At 43.2% G+C, this 22413-nt stretch overlaps 2 protein-coding genes across 2 annotated transcripts; both read left to right on the forward strand.

Moving 5' to 3' along the window:
- The first annotated feature begins 460 nt into the window (after positions 1-460).
- Positions 461-19856, forward strand: LOC104212443 (beta-amyrin 28-monooxygenase-like). The gene is made up of 6 exons (XM_070156270.1): positions 461-914; positions 8226-8684; positions 10810-10938; positions 11027-11332; positions 11517-11688; positions 11767-19856. The coding sequence occupies exons 1-6, from the start codon at positions 542-544 to the stop codon at positions 11849-11851; spliced, it is 1524 nt and encodes a 507-aa protein (XP_070012371.1). The 5' UTR covers positions 461-541; the 3' UTR covers positions 11852-19856.
- LOC104212444 (beta-amyrin 28-monooxygenase-like) lies at positions 12927-21952 on the forward strand. Its single transcript, XM_070156271.1, has 2 exons — positions 12927-20188; positions 21464-21952. Exons 1-2 carry the CDS (start codon positions 19991-19993, stop codon positions 21761-21763), a joined length of 498 nt encoding a protein of 165 aa, XP_070012372.1. The 5' UTR covers positions 12927-19990; the 3' UTR covers positions 21764-21952.
- The last annotated feature ends 461 nt before the right edge of the window (positions 21953-22413 follow it).

Consider the following 22413-nt stretch of genomic DNA (forward strand, 5'->3'; position numbering starts at 1 on the left):
ATAATTTAGAATTAATTTTGGGAAAGAAGTTTCATATTTTATGTATAGTTTGAGAGTAATATACTTGTCAAACAAACAACCAAAGGATGTGGTGCAACGGCGCGGATGAGGCTGCTCTTCCGTTAATCAGAGTTTTTGAGTTCAAACCCTGGGTATGAAAAAATATTTGGTAGGGAGTGGTACTTCCCGAATGGGGCTATATCTGGCACCAATTCAAATAGTCGGGCTCCAATGCAAATACCGGACACCGATGGGAAACAAAAAAAAATACTTGTCAAACACAAGAGAGCAGAAAAGAGGAGTCTCTTTAAACAACTCAAAGCTCTTATATATAATTAGCCGTCATCGGCCGCTTTGAGAAAATATCTGTATATATCTCCTTTTGTCAACGATCTTTGAAGCGAAAAGAAATACTACTCTCAATGGAAATAGTAATTAGCTTTTCAATTTTTATTACGTTTACTCTAAGTCTTCTCTTCCTTTTCAATTTATTTATAAGGAACAGAACAAAAACGTCAAATCTTCCTCCCGGCAGCTACGGATGGCCAGTGATCGGAGAAACTGTGGAGTTTCTCCGAGACGGGATGAAAGCCCAGAGAAATTCGTGACGGACAGAATAGAGAAGTATCAATCTCAGATTTTCAAAACTTGTCTAGTGGGTGAAAAAGTTGCTGTGTTATGTGGCCCTGCTGGAAACAAGTTCTTGTTTGGAAATGAGAATAAGTTGGTCAACGTTTGGTGGCCAAGTTCTGTGAGGCAGCTGCTTGGATCGTGTTTGTCTACTATTTCTGGGGAAGAAGCTAAGCTCATGAGGAAAATGTTGTTCTATTTTGTTAGCCCAGATGCTTTCTCTAAGCTATATATTAAAACCATGGAGTTGAGCACTCGGCAACATATCAGGAATCATTGGCAAGGTACACTAAATACTTCTCTGTATTACATTCAGGTTAGTTTTAAGGGGTCGTTTGGTTGTTGGTTTGGAATAATTAATCAGAATGAAAGTATCTCATGGAAGATAATACAGTCAAACTTCTCTATAACAGCCTCGTTCGTTCCGGATATTGTTGGATGTTATAGCGAATTGCTGTTATAGATAACACATATTATAACAAAACATGACATTTGATTCTAAAAAAACGTGGCTTTTATAGTGAAGTGCTCGGTAAATACTTAGTCACACCGAATGTTAACACCAAACTATATTAACTCACTATGGTTAATTAATTTAATTCGATAAGAATGTATATAATTTACCATGGTTAAATGATTGAAGTCCATATATAAGATACATATCATTTATCTATTAGTTTGGTGTAAACACCCGTAAATTATTACCGGGGAAAAGTGTTAGAGAAAATTGTACATCGTTAAACTTGCATAATTAAAGAGACGTGCGAAAATTTTCTTAGTTTAATTCCAGGCAGTATATTGACGTCTTGTAATTTATAATGTGCTTTGAAAGACCTCCACTAACACACAAGTAGTGTTAGCACAAGTTGAAATATTTATGTTGTGTGTGATGACCCGCCATGTCATCATGCCACATAGGTGCCATTTGATATATATTAATGCCATGTGGAAGCTTACATAAGAAGAAGGCTAGCATTTGTGAGAAGATTCTAGAGAAGTATGGACATTTCCTTAGGAAGAACCTAGATCCTTATGGATTTGCTAGGAAAGTCCTTGGAATCTTCTAGGCTTGTAGAAAATTCTAGAAAAAGCCCTTATCTTGTAAATATCAGAGACTTGTATAATAATTAATATTTACACACTAGCCCCTAGGAAACTAGTATATAAAGGGGGTCATTCATTTGTAATTCATCAATCAAGCAAACAATTCAAGTTATCTCTAATACAAAGTCTCCTTTAACAATTCTCTTGTGTTCTTTCTTCCATTCTCTTAGCGATCTTGAGTGTAGTAAGGCTGACTTGACATAGCAAGAACGTGAGCAAGTTGTGCAAGATCGTGAGCGAGTTGTCAAGTGACGCACGTGTACTTAGTTAACAACTAAGGACGTGACAACGTGGTATCAGAGCGAAGGTTTCAACTAAGGGAATGGCGAACGACGGAGAAATTAACGCTGCCAACACCCAAGCCAACATCATCCAGGATGCTGCTGGCAAGATTGGTCGTAGCAAAAGGAGGAACGCTACCAACAAGAGCCAGGAGGTGCCACCTGAGGTTGTGTCAAATGAAGGGCTTACATCCCAAGAACCATCTGCCACTGAGGCGAGCGAGGATGAAGTGGAGGTCCTTCTAGAGTACGTCTCGCTCGGTAAAGAGTGGGTGATAAAGATGAACGCGGGGATGGACGCCGTGGAGATCTTTGGCTAACGTTTGGGGAAGGTGGAAGACACCCTTAACGTTCTTGAGGGGCACACTCTTGAAGAGATTGAGAGTATCCGAAATGACTTGGAGGGACGTACACAGACTGAGATGGAACTAAGGCAAACCATCACTGCCTTAGAGTGCAGACTCATGGAGGCTTTGAGTACTATCGATGCTATGAAGGCAAAAGATAGAGTCACTCGAGGAGCATGTCAATGCTGGCGTGACCGAGATAGCCAGCAATGTTATGGTGACGAGGGAGGCCAAGATCGAGGCTCCCAAACCCCCGGTGTTCAAAGGTGTTCGTGATGCACAAGAAGTGGAAAACTTCCTTTGGCACTTGGAGAACTACTTCAGACACGGCAAAGTGAGGGACGACGAGGCCAAGGTAAACACTGCGGTATTGTACCTCTCAGAGACTGCCATGCTTTGGTGGAGAAGGAAGATGGCTGACGTGGATAAAGGTCTATGTACTATTAGCACATGGGATCAGTTCAAAATGGAGTTCAAGCGACAGTTTTTTCCAAACAATGTCTTGTACGAGGCAAGGCGCAAGCTTAGGGAATTGAAGCAAACAGGGAGCATACGTAACTATGTCAAGGAGTTCACTACCCTTATGCTTCAAATCCCCAACCTGACCAATGATGACTTGTTGTTCCACTTCATGGACGGGTTGCAAAATTGGGCTAAGCAGGAGTTGCAACGCCGACAAGTCACTGATATAGACCAGGCCATAGTGTAGGCCGAATCATTGATGGACTTCAGGCATGACAAGCACGACAAAGGCAATGGCAAGGAGTCAAAGGTTAACAATGTCAAAGGTGGGGGAGACCGTGGCAAAGGCAAGGAGATACAACAACAATACTCCAAGACTCAAGATTTCAAAAAGTCGAGTGGCCGTCACGGCTACGCCGAGAAGAAGGCACAGGTCGAGAATAAGGGATGCTATATATGCGGAGGGCCACATGGCTTCAGGAATTGTCCTGACCTCAAGAGCCTCAGTGCCATGGTACGTGAGCGGAAGGAGCAGCCACAAGGAGAGAGTCCGGGAACCGCACAGTTGGGTATGATCAGATTATGTGGTGCTGTCACGAAGCAAGCTATCCAACCTACCGAGAATGGCAATCAGTACGTGGATTTCACCATCAACAACAAGCCCGTTCGTGCAATGGTGGACACTGGAGCAACTCATAATTTCGTGACTGAGGCTGCCGCAAAGAGACTGGAATTGAAGCTTGCTCCAACCAACTCTCGCGTCAAGACCGTGAATGCCGAGATACAGAATGCTCGTGGGGTATCTAATGGAGTTGGTGTCAAATTGGGAACTTGGAAAGGTATGACAAACTTTACCGTAACCGCTATGGATATCTTTGACATCATACTGGGGCAAGAGTTCTTTAGACATTGTCATACTTTAATCGACCCCTACCTCCAACGTCTCTTGGTTATGGAGCGAGAAGGAGTTTTCATGGTACCTACAATGACTATGCCACACGGACAAAGCCAAACACAACTCTCAGCTATGCAGGTTGTTAAGGGGATCAAGAAGGGGGAGCCGACGTTCGTGGTAACCATCACAAGTCTGGAGGAAAACAAGAGTTTTCAAGAAACACTGTCGTCTTGCATAGAGAAGTTGCTTGAAGAGAACAAAGATGTCATGCCCGAGGAGTTGTCTAAGCACTTGCCGCCTAGGCGAGAGGTGGATCACAAGATTGAGTTGGAGCCAGGGGCTAAGCCACCCGCATTTGCCCCATATCGTATGGCACCTCCCGAGCTAGAGGAGCTTAGGAAACAATTGAAGGAGCTGCTAGATGTTGGTCACATTCGCCCATCAAAGGCACCTTTTGGCGCACCAGTATTGTTCTAGAAGAAGAAGGATGGATCGTTGCATTTGTGCATAGACTATCGAGCACTTAATAAGGTCACCGTGAAGAATAAATACCCGATCCCGCTCATTGCTGACTTGTTTGATAGACTTGGGCAAGCCAAGTACTTTACCAAGGTGGATCTTCGAAAGGGCTACTACCAGGTTCGCATTGCGGAAGGGGATGAGCCAAAGACAACATGTGTGACGAGATATGGAGCCTTTGAGTGGTTGGTGATGCCCTTCGGCTTAACCAATGCACCGGCCACATTTTGCACCCTTATGAACAAGATCTTCCATCCCTACCTTGACCAGTTCGTGGTAGTCTACCTAGACGACATAGTCATCTACATCAACACCTTGGAGGAGCACATGAAGCACTTAAGGAAGGTTTTCCAAGTCTTGCGAGAGAACGAGCTATACATCAAGAGGGAGAAATGTGAGTTCGCGCAATCAAAGGTGCACTTCTTGGGCCATGTCATTAGCAATGGCGAGCTATGCATGGACGGTGCTAAGGTACGTGTTATCCAGGAGTGGGAGGCACCCATAAAGGTAACTGAGTTGAGATCCTTCCATGGACTTGTTAACTACTAGCGTCGGTTCATCAGTGGATACTCAACAAAGGCTGCACCATTAACTGAGTTACTAAAGAAGAACAAGCCATGGGTTTGGACGGAGCATTGTCAAAAGGCGTTTGAAGGCCTTAAGATAGCTGTAACAGAGGAGCCAGTCTTGGCGTTACCTGACTTTGCCAAGACATTTGAGGTGCACACAGATGCCTCAGACTTCACAATTGGGGGTGTCCTGATGCAGGATAAGCATCCCATAGCATTTGAGAGTCGCAAGTTAAATGAGACGGAGCGACGTTACACGGTGCAAGAGAAGGAAATGACTACCATTGTGCATTGCCTTCGTACATGGAGACATTACCTGCTCGGGTCGAGGTTCGTGGTCAAGACTGATAATGTGGCTACTAGCTACTTTCTGACACAGAAGAAGCTCACACCAAAGCAGGCTAGGTGGCAGGATTTCTTGGCCGAGTTTGATTATGCGCTGGAGTATAAGCCGGGAAAAGGTAATGTTGTAGCCGATGCCTTGAGCCGCAAAGCCGAGCTTGCTGCAATCACTTCAACGAGATGGGACATTCGGGAGGCTATAAAAGAAGGCATGCAGCATGATCTAGCAGCCAAACAGCTTATCGAGTTAGCCAACAAAGGCAAGACGAGACGGTTTTGGATAGAAGACGGTCTACTACTTACCACAAGTCGGCGGGTCTACGTGCCTAAGTTTGGAGACATTAGACGGCGGATCATAAGGGAGAGTCATGATACAATGTGGGCTGGTCATCCAGGCCAACATCGCACCAGGGCCTTAGTTGAGTCAGTCTACTATTGGCCACGCATGCGAGATGATATAGAATGTTATGTGCAGACTTGTCTAGTATGTCAGCAGGACAAGGTGGAGCAACAATAGCCCGGAGGACTTTTGGAGCCACTACCAGTTGCAGAGCGTCCATGGGAGAGCGTGACTATGGACTTTATTACTTGCCTACCGAAGTCCGATGGTTATGGTACTATTATGGTGGTCGTGGATAGATTTTCCAAATATGCCACCTTCATGCCCGCCTCACCGGGTTGCACAGCTAAGGAAGCCGCCAAGCTATTCTTTAAGAACGTGGTAAAGTATTGGGGCTTACCAAGGCATATCATCAGTGATCGAGACCCCCGCTTCACTGGGAACTTTTGGAGAGAGTTGTTCGACATACTTGGCACGGAACTGCACTTTTCTACTAGTTTTCACGCACAGACGGATGGACAAACGGAACGGGTCAATGCTTTACTAGAATGCTACTTGAGGCATTATGTAAGCGCGCATCAGAAAGATTGGGCAAGGCTCATAGATATTGCCCAATTCTCTTATAACTTGTAGCGGAGTGAGTCCACGTGGCGGATACCATTTGAGCTAGCCACAGGCCAACAACCACAAACTCCACATTCATTACCAGCCGCGTTCGAGGGAAAGAGTTTAGGGGCTTATCATATGGCCAAAGGATGGGAGGAGCAGCTCGACACTACTAAGTCTTACTTGGATAAGGCAGCTAAGAAGATGAAGAAGTTTGCGGACCGTAAGCGACGTCCCACGGACTATAGAGTTGGGGACATGGTCATGGTGAAGTTTAACCCAAGACAGTTCAAAGCATTACGAGGCATGCATCAGAATTTGATTCGCAAGTATGAGGGGCCATTTAAGATCATCGCCAAGGTAGGCGAGATCTCATACAAGCTTCACATGCCATCGTATCTTAAGATCTACCCTGTCTTCCATGCTAGCATGCTTAAGCCATATCATGAAGATAAGGATGATCCGAGTAGGGGCCAATCAAGTCGAGCGCCAATGACTATCACCGCCTCGCATGATCGGGAGATTGAGGCTATCATAGATTACCAAGCCAGGCGAAAACAAGGGCAAAAAGCCACCACTATGTTCCTCGTCCATTGGAAAGTGCAATCACTGGAGGAGGCCATGTGGGAACGATATGAAGACTTGTGGCAATTCAAAGATAAGATCCAAGAGTTTATGCAACAGCATTGCGCCGCGGTCGTCGCAATATTAGATGGGGGAGAGTGTGATGACCCGCCATGTCATCATGCCACATAGGCGCCATTTGGCATATATTAATGCCATGTGGAAGCTTACATAAGAAGAAGACTAGCATTTGTGAGAAGATTCTAGAGAGGTATGGACATTTCCTTAGGAAGAACCTAGATCCTTATGGATTTGCTAGGAAAGTCCTTGGAATCTTCTAGGCTTGTAGAGAATTTTAGAAAAAGCCTTTATCTTGTAAATATCAGGGACTTGTGTAATAATTAATATTTACGCACTAGCCCCTAGGAAACTAGTATATAAAGGGGGCCATTCATTTGTAATTCATCAATCAAGCAAACAATTCAAGTTATCTCTAATACAAAGCCTCCTTTAACAATTCTCTTGTGTTCTTTCTTCCATTCTCTTAGCGATCTTGAGTGTAGTAAGGCTGACTTGACATAGCAAGAACGTGAGCAAGTTGTGCAAGATCGTGAGCGAGTTGTCAAGTGCCACACGTGTACTTAGTTAACAACTAAGGACGTGACATGTGTGTCTCACTTGGACGGTTGGAGGACCTCAACTAACCAAAGCAAAAGATAAGTAAAATATTTCATAGGCAATTATATCATTATTATAGTAGGTGTTTAAAAAGTTTGACAAGGTCATGCTTTCGGAAATATACTTTGAGACTTAATTATCTAAAAAAAAATTCATATATAGATTCATCAAGATTGATTTTTTAGATATTAAATGTTTGAGTATATATATAAGATTCTTATATAGTTTGAAGAGCTTTAGTTTACAAAACTTCAACAACAAAATATTGAATGTGAAATTGTTGTAGTTTGAAAATGCTTTAATAACTCGCTTTACAACATTCCAGTATCCAAAGTTAATGATTAGAGATATTGAAAATCTGTGAGGTTTTTTCGTAGAGTTAATACTTCTGAAATCTCATTTCAATTCTTCATTTGCAATATTGGCCACTAGTATACGTTACTTTGAGGGCATTTGAGCTGATGTTCACTTTTAGTTCTCGTAATATGTTACCTTTAATTAGACTAAATGTCACGTGTTGAATTTCTCGAATTCAATGCTAAGTGGGCGTTTGGACATAAGAATTGTAAAATTTCCCAAAAAAAAAGTAAATTTTTTTTTTTTACGTAAAAATGGTATTTAAAAATTAGAATTGTGTTTGGACATGAATACAATTCGGACCTGTATTTGAATTTTTGTGAGTAAATTTTGAAAAATAGATTTTTGGAGTTTTTCATGAAAAATTCCGAAATTTAACTTCGAGTAAAATTTGAAATTTTCATGAACAAACACTAATTCCGAGAAAACGTGAAAATTTTTCGAAAAAAAAAGTTAAAAATTCCTTATGGCCAAACGGGCCCCAAATGTATATATGGATACAAATGTTGAAGTTTATTTGTCTACATGAAGGTAAAGAGGAGTTGAAAGTCTTCCCAACTATCAAGTTACACACCTTTGACTTGGCATGTCGCCTATTCATGAGCCTAGAAGACACAAATCGCATATCAAATCTCTTCAATCTGTTCAATATTTTCTTGAAAGGAGTTTTATCAGTGGCTCTGAATTTCCCTGGAACGAGATTTTATCATGCAAAGAAAGCAACAAATGCCATACGGAAAGAACTCATCTTGATTGTCAAGCAGAGAAGAGAGGCCTTAGAACAGAAATTATTAGTTTCTCCTCCCCAAGATCTTCTGTCACATTTGCTTCTATTTCCGGACGAGAACGGTAAATTCATGTCTGAACTGGAGTTAGCAAATAACATACTGTTGCTGCTCTTTGCTGGCCATGATACTACCAGTGTTACTTTAACATTGGTGATGAAGTATCTTGGAGAGTTGCCTCATGTTTACGACAAAGTTTTGCAAGGTCAGTATATCATGTGTAATTATCCACCCCAGCCCACCCCTCTCCACCCAAAAAATGTGAATATATATAAGAGTATTGAAGTGTCATCTAAAAGTTCAAAGATGTTAGAATTTTTTTTGGTGGAATGAAAAAATTTATTCATCTCCAAAACAAGTACAACGAAAGGGAATACAATGAAAGAAAACAATGAAGTAGCTCACTCTAACTTCTACCTATATAAAGAACGGTACATGTATATATATTCCTACCCCCTATCTGTCTATCTATATATATCTTCTAGCCATCTTCTATCCTTGCCCTTATTCTCACATCATTCGAACTTTGCATTCTTCTTTGATTTGCTCACATACTCTGTGCGGTCTAGGGATTGAACTCTACCATAAGGCTTCATTCCTCCCTTTCCACACATGATAGGTAGTCGTTGCCAAGGCTGCAAAAGCAAATTCTCTACTTAGCTCGCCTCCCATTTTCCTTGCTACTCTTCTTCATAGGAGCTGTCCTTCAACGTTTGTAATTCTGACCTTTAGTCACTGTAGTATTGTAGTTATGCATCTTCTTGAGAATTGGCAGTCATAGAATAAATGTTCAATAGTCTCTAATGCATTAACACATATGCCTCTACGCACCAACCTGTCCTTTGTAAGTAGCTTTTTCTGCATAGTCAACCAGCATATAAAGCTATGTTTTGGCATGTTTTGTTTGCTCCAGACTCATCTTCCTGATTGGCAATTGTCCAGAGTTCCCTTCAACCGTGCATATCCTTTTTGGATTGTATACTTCCCTGTAGCTGACTGCCATCCCTCATGAACATAGCCTCCTGCCAGTTTATCTCTAACATGACAAATTTTCTTCCAGTTATAGCTACTATCCATTGCTACATTGTATTGCCACCAATCCACATTTTTGAGGTAGATATGGTTAATCCACTTAACCCATAGTGAGTCAGTCTTATGAATTATATCCCAAATATATTTCCCAATAGTTGCCTCATTCCATGCTACACAATCCCTTATACTTATTCCTCCTTCTTGTTTTGGTCGACACACAAAAGATGTTAGAATTAGGTTACATTTTTAATAACTTAAGGCTCGTTCGATACGAGGGATGAAAGATAATTAATCCCGGGATAAAATTTGAGAGATGAGTTTATCTCATAGTTGGTCGGGATAAAATCACGATATAACTAATATCCCGGATTAGTTATCCCGAGATTGTAGTGTTATTTTTATCCCTATAAGAGAATGGGATAACAATCCTTGGGATAATTAATCCTGGGATAAATTGTTTCTCAACCAAACGACTCCTTAATGTCTTAACATGACACCTCACGTGTGGGGCATGTCAGATTTTATGGTTCTAACACGTAGAATTTATTTTTTTGGGTGGTAGTGAACTTCGAAGATAAAACATCTTATCTACTCTAATATCACGTTAAAATAAGGCTTATAATTAACTTGTTTAAAATTTAAAATCGAAGGACTTTACCATCGATACCACTTCATCCACATCGGGCCGATGTGAACACGTGTCCCGATACATTAATGTCATGACCAACATAGAGACGGTAAAGACAGACTGCCAATGGAACGAGGTAGTGAAGGCGGAGATTCCCAGCCCTGATGAAAATATAACGGATCACAAGGCTGGCTTCCTTCATGGGTATACTTACCCGTTCACTTTGGGTCCTATCGATTCCTCTAAATCCTCTCCCCTGGAGATAGATCCGGTTATCCTTGATTTTTGTGACAAATATCAAGTGACGCTCGGTCAAATATATCCTTCTTTATGGAGGATAGTCTTGATGCTTCGCCATTTCACCGAAGGGGTTGCGGGAGAGACCTTTACCCTCAACCATTTGATTAGGTTGTATAGCCCTCGATTTTATCGAGGTTTGATCAGGCTTCACCACCGATCCAAAAAATTATTTTTATCGAGCACTGACGAGGGAAAGGATCGAGGATGGATGAGTAGGTTCATCCGGGTGAGGAACTCGAACATCATTCCGACCGGGAGGATGCCTTTCCCTGAGAAGTGGAACACACAACGTAAGCATTTTTCCCTTAGTCATGTTTTGTGATTTTCTTTCCTTTCTTCCAGAATAATGACCTCTTTCTGTTTCCTGCAGCCACCGCTTGGTACCCCGAAGCGGTTTCGAATTTACTGGGGTGGATCAAACTGTTGGACACTGCGTTCCCGTATCTTGTTCGGTCTTGGTCCGACCTGGCTAAGGAGCGATGGGTGGCCAAGAATCATGGTAGAGCTTCCTTACCACCTATGTCTTAGATTTACATTTCTCCCTGTATCTTTTGTGCTGACAAATTATGGTTACTGCACTCGTGTAGGCCTTGGCGAGAATATGCTAATGAGCTCGCCCCCTGATGGCGAGATGGAGGCTTCGGAGCCCGGCAAAGGCAAGAAGAGGAAAGCTAAGGCGGCTGCCGATCCTTCCATGGCAAAGAAACCCAAGTCACTTGAGCATCGAGCCGTTACTAGGACCTCGACTTCAACTTCCAGAGCAAGTCCCGGTGCTGAGGATGAGGATGATGATGATGATAACGAGTGCCGGTTGGCACAGAGGACAAGGTCGAGAGCGGGAGCCTCGCAGGTTCCTCGACCGGAGGCTGCTGAATCGAGAACGACCGGCTCAGGTTGGTCCCGTAGTTCGAAGATGCTCGAGATGGGTGTCAATGTGGCCTCGGATCCCATGACCGAGCTCGGCACAATTTCCATTGGGGGAACATTGCCGCTGACCCTGAAGGGTCGAGCCCGGAGCTTTTCAGGAGCAGGAGTTTCCCCTCGGAGACATCGGTGACATAGATGATTTCATTTCAGGTTTTCAGTTCTCGTCAGGGGAACTAAGGGATGCTCAAGATGTGAACGCCGCCAAAGTCGGGGGTCCTTTCAAGGGGGAGGCACGCCTGGACATATTCTTGACGATGTTAGCGGGAACGTCGATCTTGACGCTCCTGGCTCTGTCAAGGCAGCGGAGAGGTTCATGTAGCAGGTGATAGTTGCTTTAAGTATATTTCTTTTAGTCTCGAGTATCTTTCTTCATTCTTCTAACTCTTCTGTTTTGCTGTAGTGTAAGGAGATGTATGATCATTCCTTTTCCAGGCCTAACGAGGAGCTTTCATGCCGCGAAAAGGAGCTTGAGAGGCTGTCCCTGAGACTGCGAGAGTCGGAGGCCCGTTCCGCCCGAAAGGAGAAAGAGTCAGGCGAGCTCCGGGCTACTTTGGAGGGAGCACTCCGAGAAAAGGCCGCCCTTGTCGAGCAAGTATTTTGTTATGCATGAGTCTTTCATTTGCTCCCATAATTCGATACTGACTGGTTTACTTTTCCCTTCGTAGATCGATCAAAGGGATTCGCTGATTGGGCAAAAGGATGTGGAGATCCTCAGGCTGAAGGAACAAAACGAGGTGGCTGCCTCGGAGTTGGCATCGACCCACGATCTTCTCCAAAATGCTCGAAAGGAGGTTGTTGCGCTGACTACGGCCAAGTCCGAGATCGAAGGGAAGGTTGCCACTTAACTACAGGACGCAGCCACAACGAATCAAATAGCCCGTAAGATATTGATAGGGGCTGTGCAAAAACTGGCACAGGCTATCGAGCATGCTAGAGCGAAGGCGATGAGGGAAGACTTGGAGGGGGTCGGAACCAGAGGTGTCGATCTTTCGACCGAGATTGAGGAAGCCCGAGAATTAGAGAGAAAGTCGGTGTTTTTTATCATCCCAGACTTTGATCCTGGAGATGGTTCGGAGGATAGTGGCGATGAAGAGTAGGCCTTGTGTCGCTTTTCCCCCTTTTTTCTTTTTCTTTCTGTGCATGTACTCCCAAGGGAGTGAGTCTTGTAAAGACGTCTCTTGTAAATATATTTTGGCAATGAAAAAAGGGTTTTTCTGCCCCAAGTCTTTCCATTCTTTATATATTGCTACTCTGGCGGAGCTAATCTTTGAATTGTAATATTAATCCTTTGGAGCCCATTGTTGGAGTAATCGAGACCCCTGAAATCGGATCCTATATCGAATTTAGGTTGATAGCTTCTTTGGGGCCGATGCTTGTGATGGCAAGAAGCCTCCGAGGTCTCGATACCTCTCGACTCTCGTGGGGTAGTAGTATTCATGTGATTTGATAAAGGGGGCCCCGGGGTGATCCCGGGTGGTCTCGCCAGTATATTTCCTAAGGAAAAAGTGACGTTACCATGGCCAGGATTAATTGGCCTTATGGGTAGGCTAGCAATCGCTGCTTTGCCCCTATATATTCATTCACTTGCTTCCTCAGTAGAGATTCTATTACTCTGAGTAACTATTTCTTCCATAGAGCTTGGTGCTTTGCGCTAGTTCTCCCGTTGTTTCAACTCAAATTCTTTCCCCAAATCTATATTCTCCTCCTCTTATTTTATCGTAGCCATGACTGCTACGTTGATATCCGCCCATCAAGTAGAGGGGAGTTCTACTTCTGTTTCACATCTGGTCGGTGGTACACCGCCGGTACCCGGTGAGCGGGCCTTGAGGTGCTTTGTCTCGAGGAAAGACTTTACGTTGGAGAGACCTTCCAACGTTTAAGGACATTGAGAGCATGCACGAGGTTCATCTCATCAGTAGGGGAGGACACCTCGAAATGATTAGAAAAGATTGCGGATGGGGAGAAGGAGTGGTGCTACAAGTACCTTCCTTTGAGGAGAGCATCATGGCCTACGTCGATGGGTTTCTGAGCATATATACATACACTTTTATGTCGGGTCCCCCCGACCGGGTCGTGCTCGAGTTCTGTCAGAGATATTAGGTTACCTTGGCGCAGGCTCACCCGTCCCTTTGGAAGATAGTGCAGACGATAAGATACTTTGTAGAGAAGGCGGGGCTCGACTTTACCCTCAGTCATCTCATGAGGTTATATCGGTGGCTATGTTATCGGGGTTTGATTACTCTGCAGCATCGATCTACACGGTCTCCTATCGTTGATGGTAAAGAGAACGAAGACCGAGGATGGATGAGCTGATTCATTCGAGCACAAACGATCAATATCATTCCTGGAGAGTTTCTTCGATTTCCTGAGAAATGGAATTTCACACGTAGGTGTCATACCTGTATTTTTATGGTTTTGTCTGGAGGCGGGCTCCATAACGACACTTTTCTGTTTCATTTCTTTGTAGCGGCTCCTTGGTTGCCAAGCGAGGTCCCGGATTTGGCCGAGTGGTCTCGTAAATTGGCCGCTTGCTCGACCTATGATAAGCGTAGGTGGCAAGACCTGTCCAAGGGGAGATGGGAGGCAAAGCATCATGGTAGGAACTTGATGGCTTGTTTCCCCAAAATGGTACTTTTCTTTTTAGCATACTAACTTAGCCGCCGCAGGTATTGGAGATTTCTCTCAGATGAGGCCATGCCCTCTGGGGGAGGAGGAGAGACTGCCGACCTCAGGGTCGAGGGTCGATGATAAACGGAAAGGATCTCCGAGGTGTGAGGAAGCTTGTAGCGGGGTGAGTCCTTCTTAGCAGTTCAAGAGAGGCGATTCGACCGATCATTTGGTTTCGGAGGCTTCCGTTCTCGAAAGAACATTCCCCGTTTCTGCTGATGGCGCTTCAAAGAGTGAGAAGCATGTAGTGCCTTCTTCTTCTCCTAACAAAGGCGCTTCGGGGGACACTAAGCCATCGGACATGGCTCGGTCTTCGGTGAGGCTCAGCGGCTCGGTTTTATGGTAAGTTTGGTAACCAGTATAGGACTATTCCGGTTTCACACTCTACCTTTCTCATTGGATTTTCTTTCGCAGGCCTTTGACAGGCTCAAATCTGAGCTACTTCGCTATGAGGTTCGGTTGCGGAAAGCGTCAGATAGGGAGAAATCCCTTAAGCTTCTTTGTGTGAAAAAAGGAAGCGAGCTGGTATCCCTGCGGTGTGAGGCGGATCGAAGCCGGGGCTTCGAGAGCTACCTCGAGAGACAGGTATCTTGTATTTCGTGTTGACGTATGATCCTTCTTCCATTTTCGAAGGTTAATGTTTCGATATTTCAGTTGGAGAGCAAAACGGAAGAGTTGGAACAACTCTAGGGCGAAGTTGGCAGGGTCAAATGTTAGTTCGATGAGCTGCAGGCCCATGTAAATGCCCAAATTGCGGCCAAGGAGAGTGCTTTGGCCAAAGTTTCCACCCTGGAAATGCAAATCCGGACTGTTCGTGCGAGTGATTCTGCGCGGGCGAACATGATCGCAAGGCTCGAGTCTGAGCTTTTAAGGGCGAAGACCAAGGTGGTGAATGCCCGGGCTGAGGCTGTGATGAGCAGCACTAGGACGGATCAGAAAACGGCGGCCTATTTGAAGAGTGCTACCACTACTAGAGCTGAGCTAAGGTGGATTCTCGTGCGAGCAGCAGTAAAGAGTACGCAAAGTGCAAATCTCGGAAGGAAACTCTCGAGGAAGTTCATGCCAGGGGTTTCGATATTTTGGAGGAGATCGAGCAAGCTAAAGTGGAGGAGTATGATGCCAAGGTCCTTCTGTCCGATGCCGAAGATGGCGGGACGGGGCCGTCGGGCCATAGTCCCCAAGGGGGACATTTATTTTCTTTCTTTGTCTTTGTATATTGTGCTTCCACAGTATGCTGTAAATGGAGTTTGTATTTTATTACATGTATGTACAAGGGGGAAACCTCGCAATTTTTGTATCTTCCGGGTTCCTCTTTGCCGAGATTTCGGCCAGATCAATCGACTTTTAAGTTGGTAGGAATCTTTAGATTCGTGATACGGCCCTGGGTCTCGTTGGGTTGGCTCGTAGGCTCTTACGTGCTTGGTCGATGTGACCTTTTATGTGGGCCGGTGATAATGGCTCTTATTCCTTGGGCCGGTGCGGCCTTTTTTAGTGTGGGTTGGCGACAATGGCTCTTACGCCTTGCTCTTAGGCATATTTAGTCAACTATTTTGGGTTCAGTCTCTGAATCGGGTTACGGTTTGAGCTCATTCGACCCTCAAGTTTTGTATTTGTGTGGGTTGGCGACGATGGCTCTTGCGCCTTGGGTCGAAGCGACCTTTTATGTGTGTGTCCCTGAGGCTCATTAGGCTGGCGACAATGGCTCTTACGCGTTTGGTCGATGCGACCATTTATGTAGGCTTTATTTTTCCCTCGATAAAGATAAATAATGTTTTCCTGACTCTTCGATGGCTTAATAAAAAACCTCGATTATGAGTCATTATATGACGATGATCGAGCACCTCGGGAGGTTTGGCTCGGAGGCTAAGTATCTCAAAGCCGATGTTTAGGAGCTGACATGGTCGAAGCTCTTTTGCCTGTATCGAGGGTAGCCTGTTTAACTGGTTCTTTTCGAAGTAGATTCGAAGTAATTGAAGGAATGTGATTTTGTAGCGATGGTCGAGCATCCCCGAGTCGCGTTAGTTCGGCTGGTACAACCGTGTGACCGGAGTCATTTGTGTTCGGCCAGAGCCTTTGATTCCCGAATGAGATAGTTTCGGCATCTATATCGAGGGTATGCCTTTTTAGGGGTCTTACAAGTTCAATATATAGCCGAAACTTTGAGATCAGGTTTATGCCTTTAGTAAGGTCTTACAAGTTTTACATGTCTTTGAGGTCTTACAGTTTTGGATAGTTAGTACAAGTATTGTTCATGCCTTGCTTTAGGTCTTACAGATATTGTCACTTGGTAAAAGTGTGGTTCATGCCTTGTTTGAGGTCTTATAGATATTGTTGTTGCCTTACGTAGATCTTACGAGATCGAGTCTACCCACTTGGGGTCTTACGACCTCGGTTTTTAATGAATGGTAATTGGCGACAGTCCCCGAGTCATCGAGGGTACCTAGGCTCGGAAGTCGTTACTTGTAAATTTTGTATTGCCTCATTGAGGGCTTATAATTTCGGAGATCCCGACCCTGAGGTCGTGCATTTTTTGAGATTTTGACGCCAGTCCCCAAGTATTCGGGGCACTTTCGGCCTTGGAGACATTTCATGTTTTTCATGTTGCCTCATTGAGGGCTTATGAGCTTGGAGTCTCGACCCGAAGGTCATTCAGGTGTTGAATTATTGACGCCAGTCCCCGAGTATTTGGGACGTTTTTGGCGGAGAAGTCATATTTGCGGAGGTGCCGAGCTTCTTTTGGAGTGCGAGATGCTTTGATAAAAGATATTCTTCAATTGTTTGGTACAAGTGTACGTATTTTTGGTATCGGGGGCCTGGCTATACGGACACGGTTCGTTCGAGTGTTTGGCTCAGTACATCATTTTCCTATTGGGACCCTATTTGGCGTTTTGGCTTTTTCGAGCGGATGGCCTTCCGAGGGGGATTCCCCCTAGTGTTCGAGGTTGATTTCAAAAGAAGCCTTGAATACTTGTTGGATTTTCCTAAGGTAGCATATAGATGTTGCCTCGTTAAAAATCTTGCCGGTAAAACCCTTCTCGGGATGAAACTCGGTCGAAGGAAAAGAGTGCAACAGATGCTTTAAAATCTTAAGGTCTTTGAGTTGGGTCAATGTTTTGACTGCTTTGGTCGGGCGCCTTGGAATTCGTTTGGAGGATGTGGTATGGTCCCTTATTCGGATACAACCGAGGGTGTGTCTCGCGGCTGCTATTTTTTCGTCGATTTATCTCTTAGTCCCTCTACTGGAGGCGAATTTGGTGTTTCGGCTAGTGGCGGTCGTCTCAAAAGATCGTGTGGATGACATGTTGCGACTTGTCTGCTTTGTTCTTTTTGGTTGTTTCCCTTTCTCGAAACTGGTTTTTGGCTCGGTCGTTAAGGAATTCCCGAAGATGGCCATTGTCGAGTAACCGGGCCATTTCCTCCCAGAGTTGCCGGCAATCTTCGGTCTTGTGTCCGTGCGTGTTGTGAAACTCGCATACTAGATTATAGTTCCTTTGTGAAAGATCCGATTGTACAGGTCTGGGCCATCTGGCGTCTCTGATTTTGCTGATGGCGAACACGATGTCTGACATATCGACGTTGAAGTTGTACTTTGTTAAGCGAGGCGCCTCTGTTGGCCCCGCATTCCTATCGAATCCAGCTCTGTTGATGAGCCCCCAAGGATTTTGCCCTCGGACTATCCTTCGATCGTTGCGAGGTGGGTTGCGCCTTGGGGTGTTCCTTCTATCTTCGGTGTATGGTTGATATCTTTCTTTGCTTGGCTTTGGCTCATTTGCCAAGAGCCTACTTGGGTATACTGAGCCCGAGGGGGCTCCCAACTGTTCGTCCTCGACCCTAATTTTTGATTGGTATCGGTTGTGGATGTCCGACCAAGTCACGGCGGGATATTCGACCAGATTCTCTTTCAGCTGCTTCGAAGCCACCGAGCTTCATTCATTCAGACCTTGAGTGAAGACCTGCACCGCCCAGTCGTCAGAGACTGGTGGTGGTTCCATTCGTTCCGTTTGGAAGCGAGATACGAACTCTCGCGGCATTTCGTTCTCCCTCTGCTTGATCTTGAACACGTCAGACTTCCTCGTTGCTACTTTGATGGCATCAGCATGTGCCTTTATGAAGGAGTCTGCCAGCATGGCAAATGAGTCTATGGAGTTGGGAGCTAGGTTGTGATACCACATCATGGCCCCCTTCGAGAGTGTTTTTCGGAACTTTTTCAGTAAGACGGACTCGATCTCGTCGTGCTTTATGTCGTTGCCCTTCACTGCGCAAGTGTAAGCAGTAACCTGCTCATTGGGGTTTGAGGTCCCGTTGTATTTTGGGAGTTCTGGCATTCTGAACTTCTTTGGAATGGGTTTTGGAGCCGCTTCCTCTGGGAACGGCCTTTGCACGAACTTCTTCGAATCCATACCTTCCAGGACTAGGGGTGCGCCCGGGGTTTGGTCGACCCTGGAGTTGTAGGTCTCGACCTTCTTGTCGTTGGCTTCTATAATTTTCTCACCTGATTCGATTCTCCTGGTGAGGTCCTCGAGCATTTTTATGATGACAGGGTCGGCTATAGACCCGTTATTGCTTGATCTCTCCGGTACCTGTTTGGCTGGGGGAGCTGTCCCTGGTGCTACTATGCTAGGAGTTTTCTGGTGACTTTGCAGCTGAGCAATAGCTAGCTGTTGTGCATGCAACATTTCAAAAATAACATGAAGGCTAACCTCACGTTCTTCCCTAGTTGGGGTTTTCTGAGCTTCTTGTGGATCTCTTTGACGCACACTCCTATCGGTATGCAAGCTTATATCGACCCATTGGGTGTCACGTGAGACCGCGTCCACGGGGATCGGTTTCGGCGCATTCCCAGGGTTTTGTGGTGGCACACCAATACCTGGAACATCCACACCGTTTTCTCCGTGGTCCTCAAGATTGTTGCTTTCACCTCCATTCACCAAGTTAGACATTTTGACCTGCAATCGAGGATCTTGGACAAGAAAAAGCGTGAAAGATAACTTGCGTTGTATAGCTAAACCAGCAAGAAAATAATCAGTATTATTTTTAGCCCCACGGTGGGTGCCAAACTATTTACCGTGAAAATGGTAATAACAATTAAATTTGATTATGGGACTCTAAAAATACGTGATCTATTTTTATGCTGGTTGTTAAATAGTTTATGCTATGTACATGAGACTTAGAAACGAAATGAGGGTTAAGGATAGGCTGATAACCGAACCGTTAGGTCAGTTATCGGGGCCTCGAGCTTGTCGATTTAGGGCCTCGAGATCGATTCCGGAGCTCGACTGAGAGCTATCGAAGACAGTCAAAATGTGGCTAACAGTTATAATAAAATCAACGAAGGCTCTTTATGGCTAATGATAAGCGATAAATGATGAATGAATATGAAGATAATAAATAGAAGCAATAATATCAAGAGAATATGTTAGAGAGCAAATAGAGAGTTCTTGTTTATTTCGTGTGATGCAACCGAAGCAACAGGCCTTTATAAAATGATAGGGATTCCCTTTATATAGGAGGGGAATCCCAACATAGTACAAAATACATTAATGATAAAAAAAACGGAGATGAGACAGCTAGAAGACATACTGATTAAGGGTTAGGGTAGTCCTGTCAGTCCTAGCCACGTGCCTTGGGAACTCCCCATTTCTACCGTGGCCGAGGTCAACGTTGTCCCAAGATCGGGCTTCGACGAACCTCGAGGGAGGAGACTCGATCATAACCTTGTAGCCTCGAGACTTCGAGATGATTTTCTGAGGTGCCTCGATGTCGAGAAATTGGGCTCTCCGATTTCACCGTATACAACTTTTTTCTTTTTGGGTGGTAGTGAAATTCGAAGATAAAACTTCTTATCTACTCTAATATCACGTTAAAATAAGGCTTATAATTAACTTGTTTAATTATATTATGATGGCCTGGGACAGCTCTCCCGATGAAAGTAGTTGTATTATTATTTTGTCTTGATAATGAGAACAGAACAAAAGGAGATTGCAACATCAAAAGAGGTAAGGGAATACTTGAATTGGGATGATATACAGAAGATGAAGCATACATGGGATGTAGTGTCTGAAGTTCTCAGGCTAACATCACCAATCACTGGAAGTTTCAGAGAAGCACTAGTAGATTTGAACTATCAAGGTTACATCATTCCCAAAGGATGGAAGGTACTTCATTACTTTTACACTTTTACTTGATCAAAAGATTATATGGTTTAAATTGGAAGTGTAAAATTTTTAAGTCTAAAACTCAATGGCATAGATGATATTCACTTGCTCTTGAACTCTATTCCCTTCAATTATACATCTTCAACATGCTTTGGAACCGTTTGATCAAGGTTAATTTCTAAGTTTTCTTAAACCGCCTGACGGGTAAAATTACCAAGAACAAACAATGTAGTAATACATTCCCCCCTCCCCCCCCCCTCCCCAAGTTATACCAAGGAAAATTCTAATCATTTTTGCACGTTTACTTTAGGTTAGGGGTGTACATGGACTGGGTTGGTTCGGTTTTTATCAAAACCAAACCAAACCAATTATATCGGTTTGGATTTGTTTGATTTTGACGAGTTTTTCGGATTTTCGGATTTTTTATTACTTAAATATTATTTCAATCATCTTTTTTAATTGATAAATAAATATATGTTTAGTAAAAATTTAAAAAATTGACAAATATATTATCTATTAAATATACTTTTGGGAGAATTTACTTAGTAATACATGATAGTTATTTTTTTAGTCGTCTGATAATAAGTTTTCGTTGATATACACTTTCAAGGTTAACCGAATTTAGTAATTAAACATAAAAATCAATATGATACCTAAATAATAACAAGCACTTCAAATTCGACAAAGATGTAAGAATTTAATAGATCTTGACATATAAATATGGAAGAACAAAGAGGTTGACGCATTTCAGTAATACTTGATAAGAAAGTGATCATACAACCCATTATTTAAAGTTAATAAATATGGATCATTTCATATTTTATTAAATATTATATCCCATAAGAGAATCCCAAATATTTTTAGATTTTTTTAAAAGAAAATGCTATATAAAATCTTAAAAGTATATATAAAAATTATATATTTATACGTCGGTTTGGTTTGGATTTTTTTACTCAATACCAAATCAAATCAAACCAAACCTAGTGAATTTTTTAATCGGTTTGGTTTGGCTTTTCGGTTTGGTGACTTCTAGTGCGAGAAAAACTTCCTTTTTTTCATATAATATTGGATTGACACGGAAAGTAACATGGACAGTGATAATTTATATAATTGATTTCAACTTATTTGGTATTGAGGCGCATTTGATGGCCGGACCAAAGTGCATGTTCACTCTTTTAGCTTAGATTATGATTTGCAATGTATTCTCGTTATAATTGAAAAGCATAATTCACTTGCTATGCAAATCTTAAATGATGGCTTGATATGATGCAACAGCTATATTGGAACGGCGCTGTAACACACATGGATCCTAAGTTCTTTCCAAACACCAAAAAGTTTGATCCTTCAAGATTTGAAGGAGCAGGGCCGACGCCATTTTCATATGTTCCATTTGGGGGAGGGCCTAGAATGTGCTTGGGAAAAGAGTTTGCGCGGCTGGAGATTCTTGTTTTTATCCACAATGTAGTCAAAGATTTCAGATGGAAACTATTGATTCCGAATGAGAAAATAGAATATGATCCCATGCCCACCCCAATTGAAGGACTTCCAGTCCTTCTTCAACCTCACAGCTCTTAGATTCTTCTTTAGTTTCCTTCTCATTCTGATTGATGTTAAGAGAAAAGAAGGTACTATCAGAAACAAATGTTCAGTTCTGTATGAGATACTTAAAAGGTAAAATTAAGAAACCTTCTGATGAGTGTGGATGGATCTTCATCTCATATTTAACTCTTTTTTTTCTCTCTCTCTAGTTTATCATTTTGGTAAAACTCAAGCAGTCATGATATGTTCAAGCAAAAGATAGCAGTAAATTCGAATGATTTTGTCACAGTTCATGTCACGGCTATAGTTGAATTATAAACAAGGAGGAAGTTAAACTAAACTAATCGATTGATTAGGTCTATTAATATTTGAAAATTAAAATCCTTGATCCACGAAGATTCGTGAAGTAATGTTATCTTGAAAAATCATATGGAGTTCAGACGACTTAGATCCTATTGAGAAAATCTGTCAAATAGGCTTGGATATAGATTTCCAGAAATTTTTGTCAATTACACATAACACAAATACAAAAGAGGTTTGAGATCCATTACTTCCTGTAGTAGCTTTTATAAAATCTACACAACATAAATGCAAAAAGGAGGTGTGTGATTCATGTGGCTCAATATATATGTTTTCCTCCAAAATTTAAAAATGTATGAGTTCCTATGCCAAACTCAAAGTTAATA

This window comes from Nicotiana sylvestris, chromosome 9 (genome assembly GCF_000393655.2).
Source record: "Nicotiana sylvestris chromosome 9, ASM39365v2, whole genome shotgun sequence".
NCBI classification, from domain to species: domain Eukaryota; kingdom Viridiplantae; phylum Streptophyta; class Magnoliopsida; order Solanales; family Solanaceae; genus Nicotiana; species Nicotiana sylvestris.

Bases quoted from the DNA above. Each gene is read 5' to 3' on its own strand.
- LOC104212443 (XM_070156270.1), top strand. From the start codon at position 542: ATGGCCAGTGATCGGAGAAACTGTGGAGTTTCTCCGAGACGGGATGAA. The intron at 915-8,225 runs GTACACTAAATA...GTCTACATGAAG, and splicing joins TATCAGGAATCATTGGCAAG to GTAAAGAGGAGTTGAAAGTC. The intron at 8,685-10,809 runs GTCAGTATATCA...TGTTTCCTGCAG, and splicing joins TTACGACAAAGTTTTGCAAG to CCACCGCTTGGTACCCCGAA.
- LOC104212444 (XM_070156271.1), top strand. From the start codon at position 19,991: ATGAGAACAGAACAAAAGGAGATTGCAACATCAAAAGAGGTAAGGGAA. The intron at 20,189-21,463 runs GTACTTCATTAC...ATGATGCAACAG, and splicing joins TCATTCCCAAAGGATGGAAG to CTATATTGGAACGGCGCTGT.